At 45.1% G+C, this 21,468-nt stretch overlaps 1 protein-coding gene across 2 annotated transcripts in view; it reads left to right on the forward strand.

The window, feature by feature from the left end:
• PNPLA7 (patatin like phospholipase domain containing 7) overlaps nt 1-21,468 on the forward strand; it is a 1,294,112-nt gene that overhangs the window by 243,461 nt on the left and 1,029,183 nt on the right. For both annotated transcript variants that reach the window (XM_069241381.1, XM_069241380.1), the window contains exon 14: nt 17,098-17,198. In XM_069241381.1, coding sequence (XP_069097482.1) covers nt 17,098-17,198 — 101 coding nt within the window. The remainder of the gene's footprint in view (nt 1-17,097; nt 17,199-21,468) is intronic.

A 21,468-nucleotide genomic window follows, 5' to 3' on the forward strand; every position in this document is an offset into this window, starting at 1 on the left:
AGCCACGTAATCACAGGTCTAACATTTTCGGGCCAATGTGTATCATCAGAGGCCTAGCTAAGGCCTTATTCGCTAATTGCAGATTGATCTGCCAGGTACTGGTATAAAATGGCAGGATATACCAGCAAAGTATTGCCAGCAAATAGAAATGTACTATCATAATGTGACTACTACGTCCTTATATGTTCAGACATTAAAATCATAGGCCAGGCGTTGCGTCCATATTTCGGTACTGTCCTAATATGACAGGTAGATTCTGATGTGCCTAGGTACTGAGATTAAATACCCAAGTACAGTTGTGATCGGGGTAAAAGGGGTCACCAGGACTGCAGCACTAATTGTGGCATCCTGTGTGACACGAGGAAAAGTGAGTCTGCAGAGCTGCCAAGTCAGCCTGCATGAGCAGCCTGCTGCTCGAGTTTGACTCTGCCCAAACCAGGTGCAGACAGGCTCCCTTTTCTGCCCATAGTACAGGTCAGTCACCCCTGAGTCAAGCCTCCTGTAGCCCAGAAGGCATTGTGCACTGTATGTGAATGAGGACATATATGCATCAGCATGTATGACCCTGTGATAGCATTTAAAAAGTAATGCTACCACGAGTAACTGTCCAGCTCCATGATAGCCTGGCCGATTACCGAACCCCCGCCTGTTTGGTATCAAATATCTTGGTTAACCCTGAGCAGGCTTAAGCAACATGTGCCCAGGTGGCACCCTTAGAGGGTGCCCACCAAGCTCTCTATTTTGGTGGGCTCTTTCGAGCCACTAGAGACAAGAGTCTTCACTCTTTCTGGTTGTGCTAGCACTTTCACAGGACAGAGAAAGGGCTTAGGCAGGCAGGGGAGGTCACACCTCCTCCCTCCCAGGCTCGGTAGTGTAAAAGGTAATCAAGTTGGTGAGCCTCAAAGGCTTCACCTTCCCTTGAAGTGTAATTACTTGTCCTCCACTCAAGGACAAAGCTCTTTCCGCCATGTCCACCCCGACAGGAGTGAAATTAGCTATGCAGGAGAAGTACGCCTCCAAAACAATAGCCACTCCTTTAGGGTGGGCTATGGGGGCTGTACAGCCAAGAGAGAGTTCTGCAATCGTGGCAGCCCTTAGGTTTAGTGGATTCTGGGTAGGAAAGTGACCCACTCCCTCAGGAAGTCATCACTACAGGGGCTGAGCTAGCCGCGGGCCCATTGGCAGCTGTCCCTCCTCGCCCTCAGCGCCTCCTAAAACCAGGTTTTAAGGGGCTCATCTGGTACCAGAAAGTTAGTTCTTACTTGCAAAGAAGAAGAGACACAAAGAAGACGTTGTCACCCACAACAGGACCCAGACTTCAGCCGTAGGGCAAAGGGAGGACACAAAAGTGTTGTAAGAAAACTGCCACTGGAACTAAGTGACTGATGTGTACCCATGGTGAAAGCTCATTGGTCCCAGCAAGCGGGACCACAGTGGACACCGAGAAGCCAAGAAAGACTTTCCTTATTGGTGGTACCAATCCCCTATAAACTGCAGGAGTAAATGCTGTGCTGAAGTCCAGGGACCCAACAGGCTTCATGTGAGTGAGCCTTAAGAAATTCGATGTCCAGCATCTAAAGTTTGGGAGTAAGGTCTCTGCCAAGTTTCAAGCTGCTACTCGTTGCTGGACGACCTCGAGCCATCAAGGTACTAGCGGACCACCTTTGCAGCTGCCAAGGGTTGTCCGTCACCAGTCAAGAAACCAACGGCCACTCGGACATCACTGACTCCAGAGTTGACCCCAGCATAGAGACTGACGTCGGCAATGACTCCTCTCCTTGGTTCTGCGTCCTGAAGAGAGTGACCTCGAGGGGAGCAGTAAAGCATCTTTAGCTCGACTAGCTCCTGTGATTGACAGCTAGATGCCACCTCTGCACCCGGAGCCAGCCATGGTCCTGACCCCCCAAAGATCTGTACATCCAAAGGGTAAAGCGTGTGTCCACCTCCAAGTATCCATTTGCCAAGTGGTGCAAACGCACTAGCCGCCACAGACCTATCAGCACCAAGGACAGCCAAACACCTCTGCACCCGCAGTCCCTGGTTCAAGTAATAAGAAACTGACTGACTCTCGGTCCAGGGCCTCGCAGAACCTTAAGTACAGGTTGGCACCCTGCAACTCACCCTGCCGAGTGCACACTTTGATTTTCTCCATTGACTTCAATGGGGGCCATTTAAGCAGTGAAAATACCCCATTTTCTAAAGTTTCTAAAATACTCTGCTTGTTTGTAACTTAAAAAGTTCGTATTGGTGTCTACATTTTTATAAAAATAAGCTTTATGTTTCTAAATTGGATTTGGATTTCTTTTGAGCCGTTTCATTTACTTATTGTCCATGTTGGTTTTGTGAAATGCTTTACTCATGATCCTCTAAGTAGCCTGACTGCTCTTTGCCACACTACCAGGAAAGAACTAAGGTTTACTAGTGTGAACCTCAGGTCTACTACTGAGTAATGTGCTGGTATTACATGGTAAGACTCCCCAGTTATTCCACATAACACTGCCACCTTGCTACACAGCCTTATGACACAAACATGAACTGGTATGAGGATTCGGCAGAAGCCAGTGAACTGGACACCTCTCCAGATACTGGCATGCTTTCTCCCCCTACCGTGGCTACAGAAGAGGAGGTGTCATTTGCAATGGTGGTGAGGAGGGCGGCAGAGGTCCTGGACCTTAGCTTGCCCTCGTGGCAGAGGCTGTAGTGCTGGGGGTCAGAGCAACAGCCTCGGGAACTGGAGACCCGGGTTCGATACTCGGCGTCTGCGCAATGTCCTGTGATTCTGGGCAAATCACTTAGGGCCAGATGTAGCAAGTTCCAGTTTTGTGAATCGGAAATTGTGAGTCGGTGCGACTCGCAATTTCCGATTCGCAAAATTGGATGCAGAACGGTGTCTCAGACAGTGTCTGCGATTCGCTATGGGGTCGCAAAGACCCCCCTCATTAATATTAATGAGGTGGGTCGCATTTTGCGACCCCATTGCGAGTCCCTGCACTCACAGGAATGGTGGCCTGCTGAAGACAGCAGACCTCCATGTATGACTGCTTTTTAAATAAAGCATTTTTTAAAATTTATTTTGTAGCCCGTTTTCCTTACAGGAAAACGAGTTGCAAAATAAAAAAAACATAACGAAACCATTTGGTTTCGTTTTTTCAGAGCAGGCAGTGGTCCATTGGACCACTGCCTGCTCTGAAAAAACCTTTTTGCCAACATCCACAAAGGGGAAGGGGTCCCATGGGGTCCCCTTCCCTTTTGCGAATGGGTTACCACCAGTGTGACACAGGTGGTAACTGCGAATTGCTTTGCGACCGCATTCGCTGTCACAAAGCAATTTATCACTGCGATGCGAGTCGCAAATAGGAAGGGGACACCCCTTCCTATTTGCGAGTCGCATTCACAATTTGCGAGTCAGTACCGACTTGCAAATTGTGAATGAGCATCGCAATGAGCATTTCGCATGGCGCAAACTGCGATTTTCGCAGTTTGTACCATGCAAAATGCTTCCTACATCTGGCCCTTAATCTCCCTGTGCCTCACAGACATCGTCTGGAGACCCTCACGGGTGATAAGCAGTGCTATATTAAAAATAATCTACATTTACATAGTCAAGATGAACGTCTTGACAGAAGTGTTTCATCTGGCATTACCCGCCTCAGAACCACTTCTCCCATTTACTAAAGCCCTTGTTGACTTCTTGCTTGGGACCTGGTCCAAGCCCAGTGCGGGGGCTCCTATGAGCAACAGAATTGCTCACTGTCCCGCCTATGGGGAATTCCTCACACAACACCCTGCTCTGTAGAGCTTGGAGGTCTCTGCCTCCCATGTAAATCCTAGCACCTTCCCTACTGCACCACTGGACAGAGAATTCTAGAGGATAGATACCTTGAGAAAGAAGATGTTTTCTTCCCCCATGATCAGTGCGTGCTTTTTGGACCGCTATTCCCAGGCCCTATGGGATATGTTTACCCAGGTGTTGCTAACTGTTCCGAAGGAGTCCCAGGCCATACTCTCCTAGGCTGTTGCCAATGGGTCAGATGCCGCCAAGTACACAATATGATGTGGACTGGATACTACAAACTCATTGGACAGATCGGTTTCATGGTCAGTGGCCTGAAGGCGCCCCACCTAGTTGAGGACATTTGGCTTTTATGGAGATGTCCAAGCATCACTAATGGACATGCCCTTTGATGGCTCCCATCACTTCGAAGACGAGGCAGATTCAACGCTGGAGGGCTTAAAGACAGCAGGCATACAGCCAGATTCTTGGGCCTTTCCATGGCCCAAGGAACCCCAATCAGCTGTTTGCTCCTTTCGTGGCCATGGAAGGGGTGTCCAACTGTGTACCCTCCCAGCTACCGCTGCGTGTATGCTTCCCAGCCTCTCTGTTGCTGAAGACGTAGTACCCACATACCCCATGGGTCAGGCAGCCAGAGTAAGGGACAGTTCACCACCTGCCTCTCCTCCGTCAGCCACAGCCTCCAAGACCCTTATACTCTGCCCTTTTAGCATCTTGGGCTTCCAGTGGGAGGTAAGATTTGCCATTATATCGCCAGTATATCTACTGGCGATCTATAACAGCAGACTGCTGAGTTTTGCAGATCGTCTGAAAGAGTTACTCTATCCCCTTTGTGACTACCCCTCTCGTCATGCCACCAACTAAAGACAGACTGACAGAGGATGACCTATCCCTTCTCAGCCGGGAAGTGACAGCTCTGTTGGCCAAGGGAGCCATGGAGAGGGTGCCTATGCTAGAAGTGGGTCGTGGTTGCTATTCCTGCTACTTTCTAGTGCCCAAAAAAGAATGGAGGCCTTCGTCCTATCCTAGACCTGCACCCTCTCAATTTCTCATTTTCTCATTCTTGCTCAGGTCCTGTCTGCCCTGGAGCTTGGAGACTGGATGGTAGTGTTTGTAGGACGCATACTTTCACATCCTGTCCTGCCTGCACACAGGCGTTACCTGCTATTAACGGTGGGCTACAAGCACTTTTAGTTCACTGTGTTCTCCTTTGACCTTACTTGCACCCCTTGGTTGTTCACCAAGGTGTTGGCCGTGGCGGGAGATTTGGGTTGTCAGTCTTCCCCTATCTCGATGAGAGGCTGCTGAGGACGAGCCAGAGGCTGTCATCTCCCACCTCCAGACTACAGCTGGAGGTGCCCTAACCTGGGCACCTCTTGCACTCACTGGGGTTCACTGTAAACGTGACAAAATCACACCTGCCTCCTTCTCTGGTGCTTCCTTTCACCAGAGCAGTTCTGGACACTGTGCAGTTTCAGGCTTATCCTCCTGAACTTCGAGTTCAGGATATTCAGGCTATGATACTGATTTTTCAGCCTCTGTCTTGGCTTTCGGTGAGACTGACTCTGAGGCTTCTGGGACTCATGACCTGCTGCATCTTTCCGGTGACACATGCACACTGGCATATGCAGGCCATGCAGTGGGACCTGAAGTTGCAATGGGCTCAATGTCAAGGGAATCTCTCGGTCATGGTCGATTTCTTGGAGGGAACTGGGAAAGATTTGTAGTGGTGACTAACAAACTGCGATTGGGTCTTCGGCAGATCACTCTCCCATCCCCAACCAGATCTGACCATTGTGACAGGGTGGTCACCTGGGAGAGGTGGAGATCAGAGGTCTTTTGCAGAATCCGAACTCTACATCAACCTGTTGAAGCGCCGAGTGATCCAATTGGCATTGAAGACCTTTTTACTCTCCATCAATGGAAGGCTAGTGCAGGTGTTCACAGATAATGTCACTGCCATATGCTAGTGCAACAAACAGGGTGGGGTGGAGCCGTGGACTCTTTATCAAGCGGTCCTGTGTCTCTGGACATGCCTGGAACATCAGGGCATATCCCTGGTGGTTCAATACCTGGCAGGGTCTCTGAACGCCAGGGGGACAAACTCAGCCAAATATGCCTAGCGCATCATGATAGGCATCACTGTTCGGAAGTGGCACAAGGTCCCTTTCAGCAGTGGGGAGGGCCTTGTTTAGATCTGTTTGACACTGGCGAGAACATGCAAAGTCTACAATTTGCACCCTGGAATTTCCAAGGTGGCTGTCGCTTGGAGACACTTTTCATCCTGAGTGGAGCTCAGGCCTCCTGTACACCTTTCTGTCCATACCTCTCCTGCTCAGGGTTCTCTTGTAGCTGCTGATTGGGCACAGAGACTTGACCAGTTGAGCATGACCATTGGTTCTCTGATCAGGCTGCCCCTTTGGGTGGATCTTCTGTTGCAGCAGCAGGGGAAGGTCCTTCTCCCAAACTTGTCAGTTCTTTTGCGTATTGCGTGGCGATTGAATGGCAACAGTTGACAGCCTTCGACCTTCCTCACAAAGTCTGTAACGTTCTCTTAGGAGCCAGGCATCCCTCCACTAAGACTGTTTATGCCGGTCATTCGGAAAAGTTTGTTGCATGGTGTACAGAAAGACAACTTGATCTCTTTTCTGCTCCCCTTTCTCTAATCATTCTCTTTATTCTTTCTCTTTCGCAGCAAGACTTGCTTTGGGCACCTTAAAGGGCTATCTTTCTGCCACCTCAGCTTTCCAGCGTTTGCCTGATCAGCCATCACTCTTCAAATCACCAGTTGTAAATAAATTCTTGAAAGGTGCCTAACATATGTTTCCACCTTCACCCTTTATTATGACTCAGTCTGACTTCAGTCTTCTTCTTGCACATCTGGTTTGCACTCTCTTTGAGCCTCTTCATATTTGCCCTTTCAGACTACTCGCCATCAAACGGCCTTCCTCGTGATAACATCGGCGTGGAGAATCTATGCTCTTCAGAACTTTTTATCCAAACCTCCTTATTTGACAATCTGTCCAGACAATCCGTAGCTGTGTATGAGAGCTTGCTTTATGCCAAAAGTGGTCACTCCGTTTCACGTAGGCCAGCCCATCATTCTGCCTACTTTTTTTCCACTCTGCCACATCCATCCCAGGCGTCGGAGCGAAATCTCCATCTGAACCTAAACAGAGCGTCATGCTACCTTGACCACACACGAGTTCCCAGTGGATGACCAACTATTTTTGGGGTATGTCGGAGCAAAAAAAAAAAAGATGGGCCACATTGAAGTGGATCATCTCACAATAGATTGTCCTCTGTATGAAGATCTGTTATGCATTGGCCAAGAAGCAGCCCCCTGAGGGCTTGCGCGTTCATTCCACCAGAGTCCTAGATTTTCACACCAATAGTCTGTGGTCTTCTTGTCTCCGCGCTCCTGGTGTGGAAAGTCATGAAAATAAACTTTTATGTCAGGACGCTGGGGTTGCACCTATATAAGCACCTCAACTGTCACTTCTGGTTTCACGCAGAGCCGAATCACATCCCCTACCCCCACGCAGGGGTACTGCTTAAAAAAAGGTTTCCAGATCCAGTCTGATGCCTGGAGATAATTCTAAGGTAAGGAACCTGTGGGTAGATAGTCTGTACCAGATAACTTGTTAAGTGTGTAAGTAACTTGTTTGATGCGTCAAGACTTCGGATGAATACCCGACTCTGCCTTCAGATATGGGAGGTGTGGGGGCAGAAACTGGGCAGAGTGGACTCCAACCTGTTGCTGCCATCCTGGAGCCCCCCCCCCTGCAACTGACCCAGCAGCACGGGGAGCAATGAGGCTGGCTGTCTGATTAGGCTGGGACCACACGGAGATGGCAAGACCTCCATTCACATCATGACAGGAGAAGGCACAGCTGCAGTGCACAGACTGGCAGGCGTAGGGCTTCGTAGAGGCACAGGGTGCTGTGGCAAGGGACCCCCGACCTCATCCTGTAGGGTTAATAATGTTGGGCCATGCAGAGAGGGTCTTGTGTCTCAACTGAGGCATTCTGAACACTCGCCTTCACCATGAGAGGAGGACTTGCACTGTGATCACCCCCAGAGCAATTTTTCATATCCAGAGTGCAATATGAGGCCCTAGGTACGGTCTCTGAAGGCATAGGCTCCTGCAAGGGCAAAAAGTCAACGCACTCCTCACTGCCGCGAGACAACTATGCTGTATACTCCAATCCCATCTCAAGGGTGTTCCTGGAATCCCTGATTGATTGCTTCCGAACTGATCTCCAATCCATGAAGCACAATCTCACAACATAATTGTGAAACCAAGACAGCCAAGGGAAAAGAGGTCAAACTTCCACAACAGGAGGTGTTGCACCTACATAAGAGACAGGCAGACCTTTAAGAGCATGCAGAGGAATTGGAGAATCGATCCTTCTGCAATCATATTAGGATTCGGGGGGTCCCAGAAGACCCAGTAGACAGTGGCATCGCGGGGTAAGTGAGGGCCATGTTCCAACACGTCCTGGGCAAGGATAATGGAAAGGACATCCGAATTGGTAGAGCCCACAGGGTGGGACACCAAAGAGGCAATAACAGAACCAAAGGAATCCTGGCATATGTCCACATCTGTCAACTGAAAGAGGAGATCCTCAAAGAGGCATGGTACCATCCGCCACTTCAGTTTTGTGGTGACACAGCAATGCTTTTCCAGGACTTCTCTCTGTGATCACTGTAAGGTGTGGAAGGTTCTTCAGGCCCATCACCAAATTCTTCTGAAGCAAATAGATCTCCTATGGGTGGCAACACTCATTCCGCCTCGATTTCTGATGGGAATGTCACCTGCACAAGATTAAGATTGTCTCGAAGCACACTGAACTCTGAGCCTTACTAGTACTGAATTGTGAGACTCACCTCAGAAGTAAGAGGGAGCACCAATAAGCTGAGAGTACCAGTGGCAGAGGGTGCAACACTCTTACGAAAGATCACATCCCTACCCTGGCACCATAGCGCACAAAAGAAAGGCAGTACTGTATAAGATAGTGGAGGAGACCGGCTGCTGAAAACAGGAGTCGCACACCCGCAACAAGTAGCTGAAGACCACTGGATCAGAGCCTAGGCCACTTAACTAGAAAGAGTAAGACTGGTGGGGGTTGGGGGGTTATCAGATCGGTATGTGGAGATGAGGCTACCACTGAACCTTGCTAGGCCCAAAGGTTGTGTACCTAATGATTCCATTATATATGTTCTAATGGACAAACAGTTTGATGTTGTTGCTACTGTTAGTTGTATATCAGAGATAATTTATTCAACACCAGTCTCTTTGGCTTACCTTAACATTACCCTAACACTTTGCCTGCACTAATACGACAAGTCCTTCATCACCACTTGTAGTGTACAAGTCGTCACTAATAGTCACGGCTCACTCCTATTTAAAAGGGTGGGGTGGGTGCGGCGGGTGCGGCGTGCAGGGAAGATGGAGTGGTTTGGAGAGCACGACATTTAATAATAAAAAAACGAATAATAAAGAAAAAACTTACCTCCTCCGTTGCCGCCGCTCCTCTGTCCCTCGTCGTTGGCACTGCAGACACAGGCTCCCAGCCTGCCATGTGCCAATCCTGACGCTAGTTATTATTCCTTTGTGATGAAAGCGTTGCATCTTCTGCTTCTGGCGGGGTCGACGCTCCTCCACTCTTATGGAGAAGTCTCCCCTGGCCACTACTAATATATCTCTGTGCACTACTAGCAGACACGCAAAGACATGGACACCAAATTCATGAACCTTAAAATCGCCCATTATGTCCGAGACTTAAACCACCCCACTAAGAGGGTGTTGTTTCTGTCTCTGCTTGAGGAAAGCAAGTGAGAAATATGTTTGTTGCAGGAAACACACATCCTACAATTGGATGAACATAGAATGAAGCCCCCCTGTTTCCACTTGCAACTTTTGACAGCTGAACCTACGAAATGTGAGGGGGTGGGACTAGTCCTCCTGGAGGTTTGTGGAGAGGTAAGACGCAACTCAGAGCGTAAGGGTGCCTGTTAACATACCAGCTTATTCTGGGTGACCAGACACTTATTGTGGCAATCTATGTCCCCAACGAACATCAAGAAAACTTCCTCTTGGACACCCTACCCGTGGTACTCCAGACCCCAGGCATGGCCCTCTGGGTGGGGTGCAACTTTAATCTACTTATGAACAATGACAGTCCTGGGCACTTTTTTTAACCTCTTTATTTATAACATATCAACTGGAATTAAAACTCACACAATGACAATTAATTCCAATACCTAGTGCAGTTTTCTTTCTTAGATAAAATGATTTAAGAAAACTAGCCCATCCAGCCCAACCCCTCTCCCAGGGAGCTTTCTAAGACGAGACAGGCATGATTGAGGGACTATGAGTTGTATTGGTGGATGCTCTCCCGTCCTGAACAGAGTCTATAAATACAACTCAGCCGCTCATAAAACCTATACTTGCGTAGACTACTTCCTAGGTACACTATCACTACAGTCCCTAGTTCAACGTGTACATATTGATCCTATAGCCCTACATCACCACTCTCCTATCCCTGATGCCTAAAGTGCTAGGGAGGAATGCTCCTGCAGGCACCTGTAGGTTACGTGATAAGATTATCCAACAACATGCGCATGTTCAAGCACTCACGACTTCCCTTCTAGACTACCTTAATTTAACAATTCTTGGTGAGCTGGGGGTGGCGACCCTATGGGAAGCATGAATGACAGTGATAAGTGGGGAAATGATTACAGTATCTTGTAATGAGAATAGATTGCGGCAAGACAAGAAAGCGAAGTTAAAGAATTGGAAACCATACATAAACCTTACTGTGGCACCCCGAATGTGTAGAGCTCTACACAAGGCCAGAACACAACTGGAAGAACTAGACCTGGATAGGCCAGAATTCGCCGCACTATGCTTAAAACATAAATTCTATCTAGAGGGGGAACAGGACAATCCTAGCACAACATCTCAGTTTCAAAGTGCAGACAGAGTCTGTAATATGTGGCCAGAAGGGCACAACATCATGGGGGACGATCAGATAGTGCAGGTGTTCCAGTACTTTCATGCACAACTTTACTCCACACTGGGTTCCGGCTCTGGGAGTCTCTCAGCATACCTTAAGGGGATGCGGGTAACAAAATGTATGCAAGTGCAGCTGGCTTAGACATTAGAGAAACCCAATGAACTCTCAGAGGTAATTTCAGCAATTGCATGGTTAAAACCTCTGAAATCCACTGGACCAGATGGCTTTACTCCATTGTTCTACAAGACGTTCTGCCATAGATTACCCCCCACATCCTTACCAGGCTCTACAACTCTTTTGTTCATGTAGTCCATTCTCAAGGCTTCCATCATGGTACTGCCCAAGACAGGAAAAGATGCCTGCCTTGGTAGCTCATACAGGCCCATTTCACTACTTAACTTAGATACAAAATTATTCACTAAAATATTGTCCTCCAGAATTAATCCCTACATTGCCATACTTGATTGATCCTGAAAAGGTGGGCTTCATACTAAACAGGACCTGTGGGACAATACCAAACGTATCTTGCGTGTCATTGACAAAGTACAGAAATCTCAGCGGAAAGATTGTTGATCAACTCCAAGAAGACATTTGATCTGGTACACTGTCGTATCTCCTAGACATCAAATAACACTTCTGGGATCGTGGACGCCGAGTAGGTCCATGTCAAAGACGACATCAGTCCTAAGGTCCGCTGTATCCCAAGGAGCCTAATCCCGAATGTGGAAGGGTACCCCTATGCAGATTATAGATATTCATGCTTCTATGTAAGTGGTTTTGCTTCATACTGCCCTAATACTATTTAAGTATGTAGTGAAAGCCTAGGAGCCTTAGTTTTTTGGTCCTGACGAAGCGCCATCTGATCTATAGAGACACCCAGGGCGCGAAACATGTTGACCATTTCTCACCAGCAACAGGAATAATTTCCCTGCTTAGTATATTTGTCGGTTGCAGAGTGGTGGAACCTCATTCCTTTTCCACTCCCCGTGTTTTTAATATTGACCTAGAGTTCCTATTCCAATTAAATGAGTTGTTAGGGGACTTCAGAGCCAATTTTAATTTCTTTTCTTTTTCTCCAGCTTTCTTCTAAAGGTAGGTGCAAATATACTCCTACTACTTTAACAGCACTTCCTCTGATTTATAAAGATCTCCGGCAAAGTGCCCCCTCGGGGGGCCCGTCAGGCATTGCAGAGCCAGCATGACTAGGAGCTGGCCCTATGATGAAGCATGTGAGGGCTCTTGCTTCTAATAAAGAAGTGCTTTCTTTCTTGAACCTGTGAAACCTCATCATAGGAATAGTGTACTCTTTTTTTTTTTTTGTACAAATGTCTCCCCTAGACACTCTGAGATACTTTAGCTTCTGAAAGAAATTCTGCCGCTGGGTATTTAGTGGCCATAGCTCCCCTAGGGCCTCAGTAAGAGTGATTTGGGTGACCACATGCCCCTATCTCATAGGTCGTGGGACGTGCCAAGTATGCCTACTGTCACCACTTCTCTTTGCTTTATACTTGGAGTCCATGGTGCAACGCATCCTAACATACCCACATATCACATGGGTACGATTTGGAGGGGAATCCCATACTCTCACATCGTGTGCGTTGAGGCTGATAGTGATCCTTGCTGATCCCCTCTTGTACTTGTACCTCCCAGCACTAGTTCAGGAACAGAAGCTCTGTAGGGAAGTCTCTGGGTTCAAGCTTAACCTTATCAAGTCCAAAATAAAGAACCTCACTATGACCCCCACCTCACCGGGACCTGTTGAAGACCTGAGTGCCTGCTTTGTACATCCCCTCATATCTGGGGATTTACCTCACTCCGTCGGCAGCCAAAACAGCATAGGTTAACTATACCCTACTTGTTAGGCAAGTGAAAATTAAATTACGATCATCTTCTCTTGTGGGTGGGTCGCATAGCAGCGATTTAAATTCGTTAGGCTTCCCATAAGTTTAAATACTTTTCAACGCCTACCTATAATGCCACTCCGAAACACACTCCGTACTATACAACTGAAGATCAGTAACGTTTTGTAGAAGGTAAAAAGACCATGCATGGCATGGCAGTCCTCATCAGAGGGTGGTTTGGGGGTACCCAATATTACACGCTGTTATCAGGCCATGCTGCTTTGCTTTCTTGTAGAATTGGGGTGCCCAGAATCTTAGAAACACTGGTGCTCTATGGACTAGGCTATAGAAGGCATTGACAGCTGGCTACATCGATGGAACAGGGTATGGGGACTGTACTCACATGGGTCACATTAGCAGTGTGGGATAGAGTTGCAGTATGCAGTGGCCTGATGAACCATCCTTCACCGCTGTCTCCCCTCTTTGCAAACCCAGATTTCACCTGAGGCATGCGCAACAACCACTTCGAGCACTGCCAAACAGTGCGATGCCGACAGATTGGCGGCCTCTCTGATACCAAAGTGGTCATTCCTTTTGACACACTAAAAATGACTTTAACCTGCCTGAGGGTGATTGTATGCCATACACGCAGGTGCGACACAGGGTGGCCCATCCTTCCGTCAAACCTTACGCCCACTACTCACTGGTGCTGTTCAAGAAATGGCTTCTGCTAAAAGACAGACACCCACTTGGTCCCCCAAATGTAAACCCTCCTGGGTCAGGGCTGTCCACAACCTAAAAGCGCCATTCTGGGTCGGTCTTTCCCCAGTGTAAGAGCGATAAACCAACTACGCTGGGAAGGGGTGTGAGAGACAAATCTCACATAAAGAATGAGAGGACATATTTTAGCAAGCACACCACACAGCATGGAACATGGTGACTACCGAATTTGTAGTAAAGATGGTTACTTACTGGAATTGGACACCTGGCAGAATACAGGAATGGTGTGCAGAACGTAGAAGGGACTGCTGGAGGGTGTGTGGAGGCACTGCCACATTGGTGCACATACTATAGGACTGTCTCAAACTGTCAAAGTTTTGGGAAAGGTTCTTACGGCCACAGACACCACATTTAGTACTCAGTTCCAAGACACCACCATTAGTACTCAGCTCCTCTACTTCCCCGCCTACACACTTGTGGGGCTGACTAACCCTCTCATGTACCTCCTAAAGTCAAGATAGTAGTTATGGAATTGGGCACAGCACACCAGATGATCCTATCATTATAGGGTTCAGACACACTTCCAGAATATACATTGTGGCTATGGCATATCTTGGGTTTGGAATGGGTGGCATTAACTGTTTATCATAAATTAGAAGCATATTAGGCGTTTTTGGCCACTTTCATATGACTGCTAACTGAGTATTTCAACAAACGGACATTCCTCAAATACCACAAGCTGCTACACCTGACACTCCCTGCTGCGGAATCAGTGGTGGCTCAACCTGAGGTTGGGCCTTCGGGGAGTCGGGGAACACCATAGGGGACACATACTCATAGCTAGTGAGTTGGCCAAGCTGTTGTAGATGTGGTACTGTGGATATGGTTGATGGGGGGGTGGGGGCCATGAGGGAAGGAGGGGGTTTGTTGGTGGGGGAGAGATTGTATTTACTTCATCAGCTGGTCTCTGGGTTGTAGACATTTCTGTTGTGAATTCTTTTCTGTGAAACTAAACCAATTAAACAGGATTGGTTAATTAAATGCATTACTAACAGAATAATCTAAAACCTTCATCACATACTTTGCTTTGGAAATTGTACACTTGCTTTTCTCCAAACTAAATATCAAAGTCTGGTTCAAAAATAATAACTCGGCTTCTTATAATAACCGAATCAAGAAATATTTCAGAGACAGTAAATTTTCTATTACAAGACTATGAGCAACTTGAGAATGGCTTTGAAGCAGGGGCCGCTTCATTCAAGCCAACAAGACCTTACAATATTGAAATTAGGTTAAAATACCTTTCTGGCACTAGTTGAAGACTTTCTACCCAGTGGTTCACATTCAGGCCCCACAGAGCTACCAGTCAGTCTGCATAACACCACAACATGGGAATACTACCATCCTCATGCCTCAAAAATGTTACCAGACAATTAAATCCAGTTTCTGAGAAACCCACCATTAGCATCACAGCAGGATATTGGGAGTTTGTCTGTTTTACTGCTTTAAGACTTCCTCCTGCACAAAGAAGATCAGATTCTGGAATGACACAGATAGCTGTCATTATATTTTCTTGGCTAATGACACCTGGATCACCTGCTAACCAGGTCACATCCTGAAGCAACTTGAGGATGCATGCTTCACTTTCATTACATTTATAAAACCACCACTTCATGGACGTCATTTAGGGGCTGCCAGGGATTGCAGCTGTGATCCCTGCCTTACCCCTTGCGACCCCTCAAACTGCCTTTGTGAGCCATGGCCTCAGAGGCAGCAAAATCACTGCGAAAACACAGGGATGGCTGCACACTCCTTGTTTCCTGTTTTTTTTCATACACGAATAATGAATAATGTTATACTATTCACTATTCGTGTAATAAAAAAATGGAGTATAACCATAAATGATGCCAGCTTAGGTAAATAAAAAAATATATTTTTCAGTCAATGTATGCGCGTTTGCTGCTGAGAGTTTGCTTGTAGGTGTGTGTTTATATGTGAGCATGTGTCTGTGTAAGTGTGAGCAAGACAGTGACAGTGATTGAGAATGTTTGAGATTGGGTGTCAGTAAGTATAAGTGAGTCAGTGAGTTACAATGAGTGAAGTTAAGAGCAACTGCAAGTGCTAGGCAGTGTGAAAGAGTGAATGTGAGTGAGAGGGAATGTGGTGTTGTGCTTGTGAGTTTGTCGTTGTCCCTGCCTGGCATGCTGAAGGTAAATCTGGTCTTACAGAAACACTCACGGCAAAATACTTGCACTGGCATACTGGAGCCAATCCTTAACATGACAGATACCAGTGACAAAATACTGGCACTAAAAGTAATTATTGTCATAATAGGCACTTACTGTAAAATACTGATACTGGCACACTAGAGGTACTTAATTCATATGGAGCACAAAAAAAAGTGCTGGCAATGCGGAAATTCTTGGCATCGGAGGACCCATGGCAAATTTCGAGGACTTCCACACTGGAGGTAACTCCTGGCATAAAAGAGGACAACCTGACATATGGGACTTTGCCAACCATGACAAATTTCCAACCCTCACATAAAGAGTTAATTTGTGAAATAATAATCACTTACAACATATGAACAGCAAAATGGTGAAATTCTGGCACTGACATATTTGGGGGCACCCATGGAATATGGGACACCCATTACAAAACACAGGCCCCGGCACAATGGCATTAATTTTTTGACATATGAGGGCACTCATAGCACATTTTGAAAAAAAAAAGTTCAACTCCTGGGAGCATCAAGTGTTAATGTTCTTTCAAAGCCTATGGCGTTTGTGAAAAATTGTGCTCTAAACTATTAGATCCCTTTCTTTTTAACATGTTTTAGGGGAGCCAAAAACCTTAGAAGAGGTATTATGCCCAAAACATTCAAAGATAAAGCCAGCGCCACAATAAAGGTGTTATGTAGATTTGCCTGTGTTGTTTCATTAATCATGAAATAATTATGAAACTCCAGCTATGTCACATTGTGATGTAATCAAGAATATGTTCATGTGGCATGATTTCCTGGAAAACAACATCAGGGTCAAAAGTCATGTGGTGTCATTTCTTGTGATGTCATTAATGTCAAAGGGTATCTGATGTCACTTCCAGTATCCCTGGCATATTAGTGACATTTATGCACCCTTTGTGAAGATACCTCAGTGATATCCAGGTAATTCCCCAAGTTGAGCTGTAAAACCTCAGTTAAGAAGAAATAATCTAAATTCTGGAGCACTGATCTGAAAGCCGAACTAATGCGGGTACAACAGTCTTAGAAATTTGTATGAAGTACTCAGTTCGTTCTATGATAGAACTCCAAATTGGAAGAGGATATTCAATGACAACATAGTTATGGTTTTTCAAGGAAGACTGGACTATAAGACATAACATTTCTAACTTACACCCTACTTTCAGGTAATGCTGGATATTCTTGTTTTACAAATATTTGCAACCCCCCCAGCAGGTGTTTCTTCGTTCTAATGCATTTTTGGATAGTGCTAAAGGGTTGTTTAGCACATGTGGATCAATATGTATTCGTTAACCTCACTGTGGAAATATTGATCTGTTAACAAAAAATATTCTTTTTTTTAACTTCTTTAATCTTGCATGTTTAAAATTGTGTTTAATTCAAAGGTTTGAGAGAAACATGAAGTCAGATTGAGCACTATGTTTGTGGCATTATTGAATGTCTCTTTAAAGCTAATAGTTGTCCAATTTATTTTTCCAGGGAGCCCCATTGGTACGAAGTCTGACCTGGATATGGCCTATGAGAGAGCCAGAGTTAGCTTAAGTTCAGACGATGTTCCTCCAAGCCCTGTGGTTAGCAAGGTACACTGGGATTATTTGGTTTTACAGTCTGTTTTTACAGTAAACATGTATTTTTAAAATGCAGTACCAATTATTTTAATACTTTTTTGTTATGGCTGCTTTTTCTTAGTTTCCACAGCCTTATTTTCATTAGCTTGGAAATTTTGTTCACAAGATTGTAACAAACTGCTTACGCTTCAGAATGGCTGAATAGCCATTTGAGGGATAAGAGTGTTACTAAACAATTAAAAGAATAATGGGTTTTATTATGTTTAAAAAAATGAAAGAAAAACAAAACATGTTCACCCTTCATTATTCCCACACAAAACCACTCAATAACTGATTCCTATCATAATTAGAAAAACTTTCCGTCACTACGTAGGGCACTCCCAGTAGTATCAAGCAAACCTACCCCTCCTTGCATATCATTACTGCATGCAGTTCTCATAATATTATAGAAACTGATTATTTTCCACATTTTCTCTACTTACATGAAGAAATTGTTTATAGAGGTTCGAGTAAGGCAGTCCCCATATGCTGCTCTCATTCTTGTCCAAGTATTGTTATGAATACAATGGTTATTTTGTTTGTGATACCCACCTCGACTAACGTTATATATTGTATCCTTGGTTCCAGGGAGTTTCATCCCCATTGCAGTTAGCACAAAAAGACTGCTCTTCCCATAGACAACTCCACGATTTAACATCCTGTTTCAAATCTACCTCTGATCAGTAAGAGTCTAGCGTCTGTAAGCAGTTGCTGGATCTCTGGAGATACATCTAAAACTGGATATGAAGTAGTCAAGATCCCACTGGATGAGGTAGCATTAGCGCTTAAAGTTCTTGTGCGCAAAGACTTAGGAGCTATGACAGCCCCTATTTATTTAACTGATAAGCAAGTTGCCTTTGAAAGTGCAGATAAAGCCATACCTTTGGAGTAGTTGGATCAGTTTCTTCCTTACAAATAGACATCAAATGATCTGCTCAGGAGGCCGTTTTTTTTCGGCACAAAGGAATAGGGTCTGCCTCAAGAATCACTGCTTTCCCCACATATGTTTAATGTTTACATACACCCTGTGTCACAATCACCCAGGAAAATGTCAGATGTTTTTTCAAGTGTATGCTGATGCAGTGCAGTTTGATGTATGGCTGTCGTGCAGAAATAGATTGTGCTTCACTTCGGCCCTGTTGACTGACGCTAGGATTGTAGTCATGCTAGTGTGTAAATCTTAATGTTTCGCAGGACTCAGACTTTTTGTTCGTAAGGTAAATCCAGGAAGTAATTTAAAGGCCGTATTGCGTACCTGCATTTGTCCAGAATCATCCTGCCATTTACTGACAAGTGCTTAAGGATTCTATGAATTCTAGGAAAAAAAAAAAAAAGTGGCACCGGAAGACTGACTTTGTATCATGTCCTCGGGAGAGATCACATCAATTGTTTACCAGTGAACTGTATCTGGTGTGCAACGTGTAATTTTCTAATTCCTAAATTTACCCTTTGCTATTCTCGTGTTGAGCCTCCAAGAGGGTGCTATAAACTTGCTATTCAGAGAAATTGTTCTGTGAAAAATCGAAACATTTCCAGTACCACTGCTTCTGTTTCTTTGTATATTTAATAGTTGTTCACTAGTTTATTCAGTGATACTGTTCAAAAGGGAGTGGATGCACACAACGCTACTCTGTCAGCTTCAGTCTCCCATGATTTCCCTCAATAAGACTGATGTCACGGATTTTTTTTTTTTTTTTTAATGTATTGTGTAGGACCAAGTGGATGCTGTTTTGACTTTGTGCCACTATGATGTGATTCTGTCCAAATTAATTTGAGGCACCACCACCTGTCCCCACTAAATGTTGTCATATTGGCCCCGATTACGAGTCTGGCAGGTCACTGAACCGGTGTAAACCGTCCGCGGACCTCAACGAGGCCCATAGTCTTTAGTGTCGTTTTTTTTCTTATGGGAGCGCTGGCTTGAAAAGAGATTTGTAAATACTGGCACACAAACTACAGTTGGAGGTTCTCAAAAAAGTATTAAGGAATGCTTTTCTTCAAAGACACTCATTCCTCATAAGGGTCTTGATGACCTTTCACTTCTTCAATAAAGACAATAAATAGCTTGTTACCCGATGAGGATCTGCATATTTGATTTATGCCATTATACGTAAATTTCCCATTTTAGCTCCCATAAGAAATTTTGCTCAGGGCTGCAGCAAAACACGCTGAATGGGTTTACTCACAACTTGGCATGTAAGTAGAACTGAAAGTGTTCCTTTGCTGGTTTGGTGTTAATCCATTCTGTATTTCTTGAGATAGTAACATTTAAAAAGGGGGCTATAGGGCTTTAAAGGGTCAACACGTTTGCGTATCTTGTTTCTTAGTTATTTGTGGACTTAAAAAATAAAATAATAAAGCCTCTCGTTGGATGAGGAAGCATTTTGTCGTGTCATCCAATTTAGGACCGAGGTCGCAGAAATGATTCCTCGGACCATATGCTCTGAGTGGTCACAAGAGGAACATTTTCTCTTGCAGCCACTATTGTAGGATGTAGTGCGCAGTTCCAGTATCTTGAAAAACACATCTGAAAGCCACATAACTGAGCAGGTGAACACAACCTGTGCCTTAGGTCTTAACGGAGTGTAACCCACAAAGGACCTCCCACAAAGGTTTGAAAAAAAATGTCCATGTCTCAGGTTCAGACGTCTTTTTATTTGCAGAGGCTAGGCTGACACATAACAATGTCCTTAGTTATCTTCCTGGACAGAGGCAGTGGACTATAATACTTATGGACCTGCATTCAGTCTGTGTCGCAATACTGAGGCCATGAGTGATGGGCACCATTCTGTTCCTGCTATGTTCACCGGCTTGCAAAATAGATCGGGGACTATCAAAATTTTTTTGTGCTGGGGGTCGGGAGGGAGGGGTTGGGGAACATATTAATTAAACTCAACTTTGCCCACAAAAAAATCAGCCGTTTAAGTGTGTCCTTGCATCCAATTGTATTTTAAGGAGGTTGCTTTTTTTATTTTTGAATACCAAATCAGCGGATTCTATCAAAGACTGTGGTCTTCACGCGAGGGTTGGACTCCTTCTATAGTCCGCTTACTATTTTGCATTTTTAAAGAACATTCTGACCTTAACTAAGACTTGTAGTAGCCTTCCACCACATCATAAACTGCATGTCCCATAGCAACGGGGGCACATCAATTATTTTGTGATGGGCAGTAAGCCTGTTCATATCAAACAATGTTTGGCTATTCAACAATAAGAAGAATTGTTGAGGAAACTACCATGGAGATTCCTGGATCTTCACAGGCTCACAAAGAGGAAGAGGGTGTCTGTCTTAGCGAGAATGACCGGGTGGAGAAACACTCCAAAACCTCTGATATGTGGGATTGTTTCTCACTTCCACTTGGGAGAAGCTGAATGCAGGTAGGATCACCTGGAAGTTCAGTGACCAAAAATGTAGAAGGGGTGAGGGGACTCTACTCCTTTGGACCATCACTACTCTACAAGAGCAACTTCTAATGCAGGAGTACAGTTTCCGCATTGAGAATGAAATGACGGGCGATTATTACGCTAAATTGCATCAGTAAAAAATAAAATAAAAATAATTTAGAAGTGACCATTTGATACCAAAAACAGTTACAAAAAAAAACGTAAACATTCAAAAAGAGAATGAGTATGAGAACTCTTATAAACAAACAAAAAATTTTTTGACTCTGTAAATGAATACCCTTGCTGCAAACCTCTGTGGCAGTGTTGCCCGTTGTGAGTTAATTCAAGGCCTGTTGGTAGACTGGTATTAATATCTTACCTAATTGAAACTAAGGACTTTAAACTTGCAGGGTATCTAGTACAGTGTATATAATCATGCTGCATGCAAACTAGTTGACTGTTACAAGATAGGCCAAGAGCATGTGCTACAAAAGTTACGGAGGTCCAGTATTTCTTTCAGGGAATATTCCCCTACAAGAAATATGCAAAGCAGCAGCCTAGAGTTCTGATTCCTCATCCGCAAAACATCTTTGTTTTTTTGAGTGCATGATGAGACAAACAAATGGGGTCAATAGTTCTTAGGAATTTATTTACAACAACCCCAGTGTAACCCCTGCATCCTTAGGAGAGGAAGCAGACTATATAGCAGGTTCACGATTTACAATGTGAAAGTAATTTACCTGTAACAGTAGTGCAATCCGCTGTGAGCTGTAAGAAGTCACAAAAGAGCTAGAATGCAGGCACAGAACAAGATTAGGACAAAACATCCAGAAGATAGCATCAGTGTTAGCGCATTGAG

The sequence above is a fragment of the Pleurodeles waltl genome, chromosome 6 (genome assembly GCF_031143425.1).
Source record: "Pleurodeles waltl isolate 20211129_DDA chromosome 6, aPleWal1.hap1.20221129, whole genome shotgun sequence".
Lineage (NCBI taxonomy): Eukaryota > Metazoa > Chordata > Amphibia > Caudata > Salamandridae > Pleurodeles > Pleurodeles waltl.